At 32.3% G+C, this 15,950-nt stretch overlaps 1 protein-coding gene across 1 annotated transcript in view; it reads right to left on the reverse strand.

Moving 5' to 3' along the window:
- The window catches only part of GRIK2 (glutamate ionotropic receptor kainate type subunit 2), a 358,915-nt gene that overhangs the window by 205,784 nt on the left and 137,181 nt on the right, over positions 1 to 15,950 (reverse strand). Inside the window, exons 5-7 of the mRNA XM_053937989.1 lie at positions 11,816 to 11,997; positions 8,307 to 8,360; positions 5,663 to 5,836 (exon numbers count right to left, since the gene is read on the reverse strand). Coding sequence (XP_053793964.1) covers positions 5,663 to 5,836; positions 8,307 to 8,360; positions 11,816 to 11,997 — 410 coding nt within the window. The remainder of the gene's footprint in view (positions 1 to 5,662; positions 5,837 to 8,306; positions 8,361 to 11,815; positions 11,998 to 15,950) is intronic.

The raw sequence follows: 15,950 nt of genomic DNA on the forward strand, positions 1-15,950 counted from the left end.
TATAACTTCAGGATTTTTACTGTATCCCTTAAAATGGCTAGTTTCAAAATTAATTTCCTAGGCAGCTCTGTGAGTAAATGCATTTGTACATTCCTTCAATTAAGGACAATTTATGGAGGTATTAGAATCTCTCCTCATGATCTTTGCATCTTCTTTGCATCTTCTTTTCAGTTACATACTTAAAGAAAAGTAAATCTACCTTCTTTATCTGAGGAAGTCTATACATCAGCTTTAAAAATTTCAAAACTTTATGAATAAAATTTTATCTCCCTTTTTTTGAAGCCAATGAAAATCCCATAGACAGAAATGAACCATAAATCCGTTCTGCATATGGAAAAAATCTCTAGGATTTTGCTAACAGTATTTAATATCATTCTAAATTTCAGGGGTTTTTATCAACTATTGTTTTCATTTACTGAGAAACTAACAAAAAAAAAAAAAAAAAAAAGGCCAAAATAATTAGGAGTGAAAAGAGAAAATGTTCAACTAAATAATACTCCATTCTGCCAGGCAGTATGCAAAATGTATCATCTGCAAACTGTGATTTTTCTGGGGTAAACAGCTAAACACTGACCTTAGCTCTCACATTTAAGAAGTACCACAGTGCTTCTTTGCACCTCCCATATGTAGCTACTAAAGTGGGCATTAAAGAACAGAATTAATAACCAGAATAGAAAAAAAAAAAAAAAAGGAACACTCTTTTCTATATAAGAAGAAAGCAGAGAGCTGAATTGGATGATAGGCAAAAGCAATTAGTAAGGAAAACTTTATGTTAATTAAGCAGCAGGGCTTGTTAGGTCATCTTAATTATGCATGCTAAATTCTGACTCGAGGCAAAGAAAACTGTGAAGATTAATAGTTGAAGAGTAAAAGAATTCTGAACTTATAACACTTTATTTATGCTCTGTTTTGCTTGCTGTGAATCATGGCTGTCATATATAAATGTGAAAATTATGCTCAGGGTTTTGTGGGTTTTTTCTTCTTTATGTGTAATATTTGTACAGACTATATCAAAGTGAAGTTTCTTTAAAATAATATGTTGCCCCTCTGTTTTCCAGAATATTTTTCTACTTATACAGTACAGATACCAGTATTCCTAGAATTTAATAAAAATATTGTCATAATAATTAAGTATCATTTTTTCCATTTTGCAGGAAAGGTCAAAATTCATTTTTTACTCCAGGTTAAAATAAGGATGAACCCCTGCAAATCTAAACTTAAAAAAAAAAAAAAAACAGCAGAAGTTATACTAATTAAATATTTTTATTTCATTATGGTGTGTTTGGGGGTTTTATTGACTTATAAGTTCATTTTTCCAGAAGAAATCATAATCTGGTTGAAAAATAGTGTGGTTTTATTAATGCCAAGTCATTCTGTTCAAGTGGTTGCTAAGTACCAATCTGTTTCAAATTTCAGAATTCAGTATAAAGTTGGTGGGAAATAACAGTAATGTGTATATCATATATCAGAGAATTGTTTAAAGAGCTTCAATCTAGTTAGAAGTTGTTTAAAACCAGGGTAGCACAAGGTTCAAATGCTAACAACCCACCCTGTCCAGAATCTAACTTTCTAAAAGTGCTTTTTGAACTGCTAACAGGTAAGAATATGTGGTGAGAAACAGAAAAATGAGCGAATGAATCGATGTTGGCCCATTTCATTTCGGTGGAGTAGCCATTCTGAATTTTACTTGGAAATATGTAAGAAGTCAAATTTTAAAAAAACTCGCTTACATGTATTGCTGAATTAAGTCAGGAAGCACAGGATTGAGTGAGAATTAATTTAAAAGTTTTCCTAGTCTGAAAAAAACCCTAGATTTGGATTTAAAATGGACACAAATGCATTTTTTTGTTTCCTTTGGCTTTTTCCATTCAAGTAACAAGAAGAAACAAGAAGACAATGATAAATAGATACTGAAATGCTAGATACAGTTAATTCCACTAGCAAGAAAGATAAGGTATTGCAACAGTTTGATCTTTGACTTCTCTTTTCTTCTGCTATTTTCTAAAGGTATGGTTTTCTAAAGGTCTGGCAAAATTGTTACTGTATAAATTCCTGTAATTTTATTATAAGAAATAACAGCCATGGTATGTCCCAGTTTTATGTGAGGTTTATTTCTATAGGCATTATAATTTCTTTATTCCTGGTTAATAAGAGTCTGATGATACAAAAACAATGGTCAAAGTAAATACAAGACTGCTGAGAATACTTAAAAACAAGATTACAAATTCAAGAAATAAATATAACTATATCATTAACTCAGTAATCTATACCACATTGCACATGCACATCTGCACAAGTGTGTGACAGGTAAAAGGATAAAATATAGTTGAATAGCAACACATTTAATTATTATTTCTACATTATGAGGACAAGTATCATTTTGATTGTCCTCAGATATTAAGAAATATGAAAGAACCATCAAATGCACAAATTAGGTCTATGAGTATGTGAATGATGATAGAAAAATCTCTTTAATCAGAGTAGACCAGTGAGACTTCTACAGGACTTCTAGGTGTCATATTAAAAGTATATTCACATTTTTCATTACTAGAAAATAGTTTAGATTTTAAAAGAAATAATTTTCTATAAACATTTACACAAGCACAGCTTTATCTCAAGAAGACTGTGCAAAGAAAGTGTGAATAATCTGAAACAATACAGCAGGCTATTTTCAAAATTTCTACAGATTTTCTGGAGCCATGGAAAAAACAAAGCCAATTGTACTGTAGTTACTCTCCTAAATCATAGAATGCATTGATTTTCTTTGCTGTAATGATTAGTAAACATTTATTACTATAATTGTTCAATATGGTAGTACTGATTAAATAGTTAATTTTTTTTTTCCAAAGTCCATACAAAGAAATACATAAGAAATCCTAAGAAATCCTCAAGTGTGCTAAACCTTTTTCAGAGCTGTGCTGAGGAACAGCTTAGAAACAAAGGAAAAACTATCATAATTGAACTTAATAGGATTTGGGAAATTTTATACCAACTTTTTATTCCATTAAGATACTAAAAAAGTAAAATAATTATGAGGAAAATTATATATTAGTTAGAGAGCTATGCAAGCCTACAGAAAAGACCTTGAAAAAACCGTTAATACTGGGAATTCTATGAATCATAAATAAGGAAAAGCAATGTCAGAATTACATTGATAGTTCTAACCGTCATAAGGGCAAAGTCAACATGGTGAAAAAATCTGGGGTAGAAGTACCTTACACAAACACCACTGGAGCTTAAAAACTTTGCCATTCATACCTGCCTGCTTTTACATCACCAGAAAAGAGTTAGTCTTCATTGAGGTCTCTAAATGCTTTATACAAACTTCAGATTTTTATTTGGAACAAGTTTTAAGTGTTTTAAACCTGTTTAAATGGCATTTTTCTGTGTGGTTCAAGCTGAATGCATTCCTATTAAGCAATCTTCTTGCTAATTTTTTCTGATTAAGCTGCAGCCATTATCAACCAGTGAAAATAAAACACATTTCCAGTCCAGCCCAGCCCAGATCCGTTAGAGTACCCCATAGCATCAATATGTGTGAAGAGTCTTTGATTTCCAAGCCCATTTTTGACTTTAAATATACATGAACAACAGTGACATAAAAGTCAAATTTTACACACTTAACTGATAACTTCCCTGATAATAAGTCAATAATATGGCTTATTTTGTTCTGAGAAGAGAAAGAACATTGTGCAATGACATCATGATTTGACTTTCCTTCACACCATCCTAATGGACACGCTGTGGACGGTTTGTCTGTATCTACGGGCCGGATCAAAAAAACTCTGTAATCTTATAATGCTTGCCAAGATTATTAGGCCTATAAATATAATTTAAATACTATCTGTATCTCTCAGGTATTTAAAACCCAGGTAATGAAAGCACATTTAAATGCTTAATCAACAAATATAATGACCATAAAATATTCATCAAAGTCTGTATGAATACTTGGAGCATAGAGGGCTCTTAAGGGTCCAGAAGAGAAGCCACTATGTTCTTCATGCCCTTTTTATATACTTTTCTATCCTGAGGCAAAGTAATGATGTAAAGTATTATTTTTACAGAGTCATATAATAGCAATTATAGAGTTTTGCCTTACATCAGAAGGTTTTCTGAGAAAAACACTTTCTTTACAGCATCACAAAAGATGAAAAATATGCAACTGGCCCACAGAACTCTATTCCAATATTTATTATTCCATTCTATCACTACTGATCTTGGTAAAAATCCAAAGGTCTGTGATCAGTTACATCTTTGATCAGTACATAAATATACAACTACAATGAACGAGAAGAAATGATACAAATTTTGAATTCAAAAAGGTAAAAAAAAAAAGAATTGAAAGTATTAATGCAAACAAGGAAGCATGAAACAATGACTTACAGCAATAAGTAGCAGATATATATAAACCAGATACAGACTTCAAACAATTTTCAGATTTTGGGGCATTCATTTGCTTGTTTGAAATTATTTAGAGAAATTAACAATAAAACTTTTTAACTACCATGTAATGCAATCTGTAAAGTGCAGTGCAAGGAAATTAGTGAATAAATTAAATTTAAAATGTTTCAAATTATCATGTTCAAGACATTATATACAGCAAGTACATTGAAAAAAATTAAACTAACTTGTTAAAATATTAATTGTAATTTAGTACCTAATATCTATAAGATCATTAAATCTTATCAGTAAAAAACAAATTGTTAATTGGTTCTGTTATGTGGAATGATTAACACAATCAAGGCACCTGATATATTACCAAGATACCTGTCTTAAATAAATAGAATTTTCTATTTTTCAAATGGAAGAAAAGCCTAAAAAAATCGAACAAAAAACCACCTAACAACAACAACAACAAGAAAAAAATCCAAAGAAACAAAACCAAAAAAAAAAAAAAAAAAAAGCCCAAAGCAAAACAAAACCCGACTACCTAAATTGTAAAGGGGTCAAAGTGGAAAAATCTTTCAACAAATTTGAAGACTAAAGTAGACCTAATGTAGGATGTCTTTTAAAATAGATCCCTCCCTGACATTATAATTCCAGACTGAATTCCAACTAATAAGCAGACACTCACCAAAACCTAGCAATGAAAGTTTGTTTGCAGGAATGTGGTTGTGATTTTTATGAAATGAAGTAAGGCCAAAAATTAGTGGCAATGGAAGGAAAGAAATGAAAATAAACAACCAGATTAATTAATTTCACATGAATCTGAAAGCAGAGAAAGCCAAAAATATAGTAATGAGGTCCTGTTCATAATCTTAATAAAATATTTAAAAACAAAGTTTATGCAAATATTAGAAATGCACATTATTAATGAATGAATTTTAAATTAATAAGACACAAAATGTATAGAAAGATACAATTTTCATTAGCTTCATTTTTGTCCCATGGAAAGTTTTTCACCAGCAAATTAGGGAAATTAGGTGAATTTGACATTTAGAATATGGGATTATAAATTCAAAAAAAATGCAAGCAATTTTGAAAAATTTTATCATGTATTCAATCTGCAAAATATTTACAGAAACATCACAGTTACTCTCTGACTCATGTTTAAAATAATATTTGGTTACATACCTCTAAACACTTTTAATAACAAAAAGTTAACTTTTTTTTTTAGCTTCACAAACATATTAAAAAAGGAATCAAATACTGGCAATCATACCGTCATAAATCCATCCAGCAAACCTGAATCAGGCTTTGGTGGTGCTTGCAAGCGCTCCATAGACCACTTCTCAATGATAGATGACACCTGGGTATTTTCTGTGTTTAGAATTCTGAATCCAGTCATATTAACACCACTGTACCGATAGGGTTCCACATCCAAGGCAAACAGGTCCTGAAAAAATCACCATTGTACAAATTCTGTAATACACTGTACAAATTCTGTAATACACTGCAATTGCTATTTCAGTTGTTGGACCATCTCTCTAGATGAGAGCATGGTAATTTTTCAGTGCTATTTATGCCAGGACACGTGTTCTGCTTGTCTGGGGGCCTGTGTCTGTGAGCAAGCAACTTGGCTGCCTTTATGGTGGGAGTAATCTGATTCTCAGAGGAAGACCAGACTTTCAGGAAATCTTAGTCCAATAACAGAAAGGTATCTACTACTAGATAGGCTAAAATACTACAGTAAGTTTAAATATTATATTCATTTTCTAGATATAAATATTAATTGCTAGTTCTTGAACTTACCAGAAACTAAACATCAAATAATAAACTGGACAAGAGTTTCCTTGAGCTTTCACTCTCAGTGAAACTTAAAAATGTTAATCTTAGGAGGATAAATTGGTGGAGGGGAGTAGGCAGGGAGTGGGGGTGGTGGTGAGCAGGGACAAGGAGAAATGTTAATGGCTTTAAATTTAATCAAAAGCATTTTTTCACTGTCATCAACATGCTTCCAAATATGGACAGTTCTTTGATTAGGAATTCGTCTTTGCAAGAATAACTTTTACTAATTTATATATTTTCTGTATATCTGTATGTGTGTGTGTACAGTTAGCCCTCAAATATACACAGGGGGAAATATAATCAATAAAAAGTAAAACAATTTAAATTTTAGCTTAAGAAAGTAAATTCAAGGTTATCCTAGTGCTTTGATCAAATCCTAAGAAGCAATGTAGAAACAGTACTAGACTTCAGGAAACTCAGGTCTAAGATCAAGTTTTGACCAGGGGAAAAAAAAGATGTAATCAAGGTTATACATAATCTATTATTTCCCTATAACATAATTTTAATTTACTGAACATAGACATTTTCCCCATAATTCATAGGTATTTATTCATCTATTTTTTAATTTAATTTTTGTTGCCACGTAGCTTTAGGTGTAACATTTGCCTGAATCCATTTTGTTTACTGGCTAGAGCTGAAGATTAAATATTGTACTACAGAAAACCCAAATATAACACCCATTGTTAACATCACAAAGCCCATAAAAATATCAACCAGTTATCAATCACTACCCATTTTTAATTCTGTAGCTGGTAATATGATTTACTTTCCCATACACAATATATAAGATATGCAGGTTTCCAAATTCATTTAAAATAACCTCACATCCTCTTTGCAAAGAAATAAAACATTTTATTGCAAAGGAAATGTTGGGCATAACTAGAACTATGTTACATCTTTCTCTTTTAAAAATTCTCTCAGTTTTTACTGTGCAAAAAGTCGGAACCTTGAATGCAATTTTTTAATCCAAACACATTCATGTTTACACTGGAATGTAATAAATATACACAATATTATTATGCATTTATTACAGGTCAGTGTATTAATGAGCCAGTGCATTACATCGTGAATCAATCAAGAGGAGATTACACAGAAGACTGCTGTAAACACTGTGACTGGAAAATTTATTTGACAGGACTTTCACCATGTCAAGAAGCAATTAATATATAAAACCAACTAAATTCTGATACTGGTTCCAGAACTACATTGCAAAATCAAAATCTCTGAAATGTTTGTGCAAAGTAAATTATTTCTTGATAATTCCAAGTCAATATAATACTCTTGTCTCCACAGAAAGTATAATGTTTTAATAAGTAAATAAAAATGACAGAAAATTCTGATTTTTAAACAGGGCTTTAAGAGTGAAAATTCAATGCCAAAGGACAGCATAGTACTCAAAGAAACAATTTTCATCAACTTTTAAACTGTTTCTTAGTTAGGCTGTGGTGAGCACAGAAAAAGGTCTTGACATACATGTTTGTTTTGTAAGAGCATTGACATTTTAAATGTTCATTTATTTCAAATTATAGATCCAAGAATGATCAAATTCATTCTAAGTTACATTTACAGTGGACACCGAAGAATATTGCATAATTCATGTGCCTAAAAAGCTCATATGAATTCTTAAATAAAATACAGCTCAGATTCACACCAAATTATTCATGAATCATATGACAGAGAAGAACTACCCTGTAAAATGTTGGATTAAAAATATGGAATATATGAGTAAATTTTAAAGTGTCTTAATCTTCACATACAAACAGCTAAAAGACAAAAAGGACAAAATGCATAAAATAAACAATGAATTATGAATTATACATTTAAGCCTTCTTGATAGTTAAAAGCTGCAGTGCTACAGTCAGATGCTTTTTTCAGGTCTATCAGTTTTCAGGGCACACTGTTGAACAATAATTAAACCATCCTGACGAGTTTTCACTGAAAGTAAGAAAACTCAGCAAAGAAAACATCTTGCACTCACACCCCATTCCAGAGAGACCTTTTCCACTTTGTTAAGTAATATAATTAGGAAAGTAACATCTTTGTTGGATGTCATCACTATGTTTTCACAAGCCACTTACCAGTGTGGTAAAGATATAGTGATAGTATTCTGTCATCATCCCCATAGCTAAAGCCTTGAAAAAAATAAACAAAAGATTAATGTTTCTGAGGCCACATAATACAGTTTTATCACACTCACATGGCAAATGAAACACTGCAAAAGAACACTACTAAGATGAAACTATAGGGTTGGAATTATGCTAAAATTAGGTCAAGCAAGTAATTTCTTAGCAGTTAGAGAAGATTACTGACTATTAAAGGAATTTATGAACCAGATCTTCCGATAGAAAGAATATTATTAGACTGTTTAGTGCAGTAAATGTGAAAGAGGCTTGTATTTTTACGTAATAATGGATACATTAAGTTACAACACATAATTTGAGCCTACAATATTTTCATTCATTATTGAACCCTTCCTTTAAAATAAATTACCTAATACGAATTTTTTTCTATTTTGATGAACAATACCATGCATTTAAAAGAAGGACCCAAGCTTACATTATACATGTGCACATTTTTCCAACCATGGAAAAACATTCTCTTGAGTCAAATTTTGAACAGCAAGAGAGATAATACTTAAATAAAAATGAACAAATATTAATAGAATCACTTTATAAATTCAGGTATCTCTCAAGTACCTTCATCACTCTTGCTATCTATGTAATACAAAGTCGTTTTTGATAAGTTGTGCATTTTAAGAGTTCATGCTTTCCACTCAACTGCATTAAAAATATTTGTAGATAAAAAACTGCATTTCATCATGTTTATTCATTAAGGGCATTTTCTCTGGAAAAGCATTTATCTTCATGCTCTGCACAAAATTTGGCTTAGTATTTTCTTCCTTTTCAGGAACTATCAAAAGAATCCTCTGCCAAGTTGCTACCGGATGGACTCCTTAAAGACACCGAAGGCCACAATTATACTACAATACCAGAATTTGTATTAGAAAGAATTGTCAGCACTCTGAAGGCTGTGGGAGCATTTTTACTTGTGTCAGTGTCTGAAAAATGATGAAATTAATACTCTATATGATCTTTTTGAAAGAAAAAAATCTAAAACTAATCTAAATATCAGATTTTATAATATTTAAACAAGATTTTGGAAAAAAACCCCACTATTTTTCCAAAGAATGCCTATACTTCTTTACTTAAAATTCCACAACAGTACTTAGAACTAGAGTATAGTGTTCCAGTAGCAATTAAATTCTCAAACACAGGAAAACCATGCTCCCATAAGAAATACTGCAACTTTGTTAAGAACTCTGCAGCTACAAACATTCTTAGCTTCTATAAGAACTCTTTTTTTTAATAAAACCAAAGTATCTTCCTCTATATGTGTAATACATTTGCAGTCACCTATATCATAGCTGCTTCTAATCAAGTCTTTCATAGTCCAAAAGATCCCTACACAACATCCTACGCATGTTCCTTGTTCTCCTATGTGATGATGCTGTCTCTTTTCCAGGTCTTCCTTCACCTTCTCACTTCTCTAAAGATCTCTTTTTTTTTTTCTCTTCAAACATTGTAATTTCTCTGTTCTCATTATTACAGTGCTTCCCTAACCTTTTAAATTATGTATGGTTTCCCTGGTTGCCTGGTGATGTAGCTAACAATGAGATTCGCCTTAATTTAAGTATGTTTGTCTGATTGATGGGATTTTTTTTTTTTTTTTTTTACTTTTCATTATGTGTTTTTTGGCCAGCAAAATGTAGTTCCTGTTTCACTAGGTTTCCAAGGTACTTTGTTTTCTTTATTTTAAACTTGTGTTGTGTTCCACCAGCTTCACTGTTAATCTTTCCAGTCATCCTCTCAAACTGAAACTCCTTGTCATGTCTCCCAAGATTCATCTCTCTATTACCAGGAAAAAAAACCCTGATCAGTCAATAATTCAGAAATGGATATATAAAGATTTTTTTCAATAATCACTTATAAACACTGTATTTGGAATATTAATATTAAATAATAAATATATTCTCAACACCCCTTGTGTCAATTTCAACAGCAAGTGCTCACATTCAGCTTCAAAACTACAAATTTTGGGCATATTTTTAAAGCATTGCAGTATAGGACCTGAATGGAAAAGTAAAAATCTGCAGAATCTGAATAAAGAGCTAAACACTCATGATTTTTTTTTTTTTCTGTATCTTCCCTCTGTAGTCTTTAGGATGAGCAGTGTGCACTGATGAAACAGTTCACTATTTGATTTAAAGAGGCTTAATGCTCACTCTTGAATCCTGGGAAAATGATTAAAGATAAAATGGTTTTAATTTTGTTCCCATTTCCCTCTATTCATGCATTTCTCACAATGTTGTATAGTGTGAAATAAAAGGTTTTTTCCCTAAAAACTTCTAGGTCCTGTATAAGTAATTTATCTCAATGGAGTTATTGTGAGTATTGCAGCTTAATATTGCCTGCATTTCCCATTTGCATTGTTTAGGTTTTAAATAATTAAAATAATTAAATGTACATTCAATGATTTGAGCTAAACAACTAGAATAACTAGGCTGGCTTATGTTTAGAAAAAACCATCAGAAAATGTTTAAAATTACTAGGAACTAATAAAAGTTTTTCAATCAATGAACAATAAAGAAAAGAAATTGCATTATACATGTAGGCTTACTAGCAATTTTAATTATACCCACAATAATACCTGTAAATACCTCTAATGAGACGCATATTTCCAACTCTCAAATACATTTTGTTTTCAACTTAGACCTTACAGTTTTCTAGCAAACATAATATAAACTTGAATTCAAGTCACTAAGAGCTGTGCATTAGAAGTGTAGAATGCCGCTTCGGTTTAGGTATTCCTCCTATCCTCTTGATTGGAAGTCGTAGCTCAATTAAAAAATTACGGGGAAGATTGTCTCTGACAATCTTCAGTTTAAATATCTGGAATTTAAATATCTGTTAAATATCTGGAATTCTGCCGTATCTCACCTACTCATCTCACCTGCACACAATATTTTCAAAGCATCAACCCAAATGTACTTAGGTGTTTTGCAGTTCCATTATTAATACGAAGAGAATATGACTCTAAGATATGAATTCTGTCCTCTCAATGGAAGACATTAATGTGGTCTGTTGGTAACATACTGTTCAGCTATCACTATCTGATTAGGAATACATAACCTAGAGGCCTCAAAAAATAAAAACAAATATAGAAATAAATAAATACATACATTCATAAAGATTTGATGTATAAAATAACATTAAGAAAGCATTTAAAACCATGCTTTAAGCATCAATTCTCCAAAGTACTGGTTCTTCATAGCTGAAAGACTAATATGCCTTCATGTTCTTCCTGAACCTAAATTATTTAAACTCTTTCATTATAAAAGCATAATTAAAGCACCTACCTTTTGTGTCACCAATAAAATTGCCTCTGAAATCCTTGGTTGATTTTCAGTAAGGCCTCAGTAAAACTGACATACAATTTTCCTGCTTGTTAAATACCATTAGGTCTGGATAATACTTTTATTTATTAGGGATGAAGAAGATTAAGACATCTAAAGCAGAATGAGGATTACCTGTTTCAAGATGCCTGCTGCCATTTCATGGCTGCAGTCAAAGATTACATGGAATTCTTTGCCTCTTTTCATCTCCTTTAGCAATGGCTTTGCATCTTTTGTGTCAGCCGGTAACTGACGGATTTTAAGTCTTAGGTTGTATCGTGATGGAGCCTTGATGAGCTCTTGTAATCGAATGAGACCTTAAAGAAAACAGGAGTTGGGAAAATTATCAAAACAAGAACCTGAACTGCTAGCAGGAGAACATACTATAAGCATTCAAAGTTTCCAGATTTTTTTCCTTTCTCATTTGGTTGGAACTGATACACAAAAATGTTATTAAAAAGAAAAAATAAGAAGTATCTGTACTCCCAACACTTCAGTACAAGTCTCTTTTCCCTTAATATTAATGGAGAATAAGGAGTCTCATTTAGGATTACCTTAAGACAGACAAATCTTCCTCTAGCATTATCATGCAACTGTGACATTCCTCTTGAAGAACATTTTACTCTAATTCATTTAAAGCCATATCCCAGACTAATAGTTTTTAATCAGACTAGACAGTCTCCCAATTAATAAATCAAGTTTACATACAAAGTTGTGAATCATTTCAGCACTGTAGAACACTCTCACATGAATCTGTTCTCATATTTCTATACTGAATCACTTTTCAAGAACAGCAAGAAACAAAAGTAACTTTACACTACTCTGCCAGTTTTGGAATTAAAACCACTCCAGAACAAAACTTATTATGTTTTTGGAAGTGACTTTGAAATTAATTTGATTGCATGAAACATTACAGTGATTCATGAAGTTCAAGTTTTCTGTACAAGTACTGAGTATTTTTAATATATCGAATGTTAAAGGGAAGACTGACTGGTCTTTCTTGACTACAAACTGTTCTTTCAAAGCATTCTTTACTCAAAAGGGCAGAGTCCCCAGTATGCATGTTTTAAGCATATTTTCAGGTGTTACACCAATCACCTTTGTTACACCTTTAGAGGTGGGATGGAAACTGTCAAGAAACTTTGAAATGGGATAGAAAGAAAGTGAAAAGGGATTTTTTTTTTTTTTTCTGCAGCAAGTTTAGATTACAAAATTTTGGTAAACAAATGTAAGAAAATACAAATTGCCAGGTCCCATGATCTATCCCCATTCCTTGCACCAATACAATACAGTTTTGGTCCTTTACTTTAGGTCCAAGATTTGTTATAGAACAGCAAGAAGTGTATTTTTGCCTACAGAGTTTTTGAAGTAAATGTTTTCCAATACCCTAGTGAAGTGAGCATATAGTTTAATTAGTTTGAGAACCACAGAATATTCTGAGTTGGAAGGAACTCGCAAAGACCATCAAGTCCAGCTCCTAACTGAATGGCCCATACAGGAGCTGAACCCACAACCTTGGTGCTATAAGCTCTATGCTCTAACCGTGATAACCTCAAGAAACAGCGGTGGGTGAAACCCAAGAATTTCAAAACTTCCAAGCTTTGTTTTGTTCCAGAGCATTACCCAAGAACCTAAGTCCTTAAAGGTCCTAACTGGGCTGTTCATTAAAAAAAAATAAATTTGCAATCTTCATAAATCTTATCATTATTGGATTACCTCAGAGAAAGAAAACAATCATTCCAAAAGTTTGAGTTTTACAGATGCAGGAACTAGAGCAATTAAAGGCTGACAAGGAGAATGCTGCAATAGTGTCAGCCTTACCTATATACCTGATAGAGAAGTGATGAGAAATGATGAGGAATAAACAAAGTACCACACTGGAAGGCAGTACAAAAGGTAGAAAGTTACCAAAGAAACCTGAGCGTGAGAATGTGGGGAAGAAAACGTGCAAATGAACATTTCTTCAACACACTGACTGGACTTCAGTGCTGGGGCAGTACAGATGTGCAGGGAAGCACAGGAAGTATTTATGCCTTCAGTAACTGTCAATTACAAATAGTAAGCAGTGGGATTTCTCAAAATATATTTTAAGATAAACTAAATCTGAGATACAAGCAAATTCCAGGGTTTTCAAAGCTATGTTTTTTCTCCTGTCCTCATCGATGCAAAATAAAAAGCAACCTTAAACTTTTAATGTGTAATATTTTTCATAGTTCCTACATGTAGCAGAATATTTAATTTTAGTAATAGTTACAGTGAGTACATATTTCCATTTTTAATATCTTAACATATATATTTCACCATGTTTCCAGCCACCAGTAAAATTGTAAAGTTGATATGGATTATGGCAGGGAACAAAACATGTTCCACTCTACTAAATTACTCACTTCAGTGGTCCACTTGGCCACCCACTATAAGGAATAAATTTTTACTGGCATATGTTCAACAGCTTCCAGCTTGCTGGGCTCTCAACAGGCTGATTTGGGAAAACAAAACCCCCTCACTTGCAAGGGAGTGACAACATGTGACTCTGAGGAGAGTGCATGGTGTGGGGTGCTACTGTGAAGGTGTGTCACGGGTGGCAAGTACCACTGCCACAGTTACCCTACAGCTCCTTGCTGCAGTGAAACACCTCACAGAACAAAAAAAATATCACACAGTGCTGAGCATACCCTACTCTGGTACTTTTTATTTCTCTGGTAAAATGTTGAAAATGCCTGATTTCCCCATTCAGGCATTAGTGGGAACTTAGATCAGTGGGAACTGATTCCAGTTCTGGATCACACTTCAAAAGCTGGCTTTGTTAAATACTAATTAAAGGCTAGAGGTTTCCTTCTGTATCTACCATTTGGGATGTAGCATTTTTATTTTTAAAAGTGTGCAAAGAATAAATTAGTTTTACTGAAAAGTAAAACCCACCAAAATAATTTCCTGAAGAAGAACAGAATAATTTATCTAAAAACAAACAATCAAATAAAACCACCACCATACACAAACAAAACCTTTTCTAGATTAAATATTGAACAGTGGGTCATTATTCGTAACCAAATTAAAAATTAAGCACTGGAAAGATATAAAGCAAAAGAACGAGGTCCTGCATGTAAACTGCAGCCCTTGCATTGTTAGTCTATGGACAGTAACTGCTTCCCAACTCCTGGCTGCCACTGATCTTCTCTTCCCCTGAGCACCCTAACATCCTCGCTTCTGCAGGAGTAGTTTCTGCATTAGCAATGGCCAAAAGGTGATCAGATCATTAAACAGTTGAGGACTAACCAGGCAATACAAGTAGAATATAAACAAATTGTGCCCCTATCTTCATAGTAACAATCTGGAGTTCAATTTTTCACAGCTATCAGATATCAAATTTTAAAGGCTTTAAACTAATGCCTTGGAGTAACAAAAAATGAGCTCTACTTTATTTAGTCTCTTTAACATTTAGTCTTGAATACATCAGGTGAAATGAGACAAATTATTGTTTGCTTTCATTTTCAGATGTTACCAAAATTTCTTCTATTTTTTTTCACTTTCTCCATCTGGATGATTGAGATTCCTAAGACTCAAAGAAGATTGCTTGTTCCTACTATGTACAGTTTGTCTGTGGGATGCAATTTCTACCCTTCTATCTTTTGTGCGTATTGATGAGGTCATTTTAGGTCAAACAAACCTATTTACACATTGACTAAGATTCTTGAGCTACTGATAATACCACAGTTTCATTGCTGTTGTCTGACATCAGAGGAAATGTCATAACAAGCTGGTTATGCAGGATAAAAGTAACAAGCTGTCATGTACTGAGAAATAAAAGTTTCTGAATCAGTAAGGGACAGTTTCAAAAGGACACATATGTAGCTTATAAGAGGAATCAGAATTTCCAATGAAGGGAGGAATATCATTCAACTACAATGACTATGAAGCTAAAAACAAAACAAGTCCTTTCTTCACCATGATTTTGAGGAGATCTAGAATATTTTTAACTGAGCATTTGTCTACAATAGTTTTAAAATAATGGATTTAAAATATAATATGAATTGCAGTCCTCAGATGAAAAGGTGACCTCTTATTTTACTAGGATTTACAAGATCTGAGTGTAACGGAAAAGAAAACAAAGAAACCCTAAAAAAACCAAACAAAAAAAAAACCACGAAAAAAACCCAAAACAAAACAAAAAAAAAAAAAAAAAAAAAAAACTTCAAAAAAAACAGAATACAACCTTTTGTGTATAAGCCCCTAAAAAAATCTATTTTACAACAGTATAGAAATAATAGCTGCA

This window comes from Vidua chalybeata, chromosome 3, assembly GCF_026979565.1.
Source record: "Vidua chalybeata isolate OUT-0048 chromosome 3, bVidCha1 merged haplotype, whole genome shotgun sequence".
Classification (NCBI taxonomy): Eukaryota; Metazoa; Chordata; class Aves; order Passeriformes; family Viduidae; genus Vidua; species Vidua chalybeata.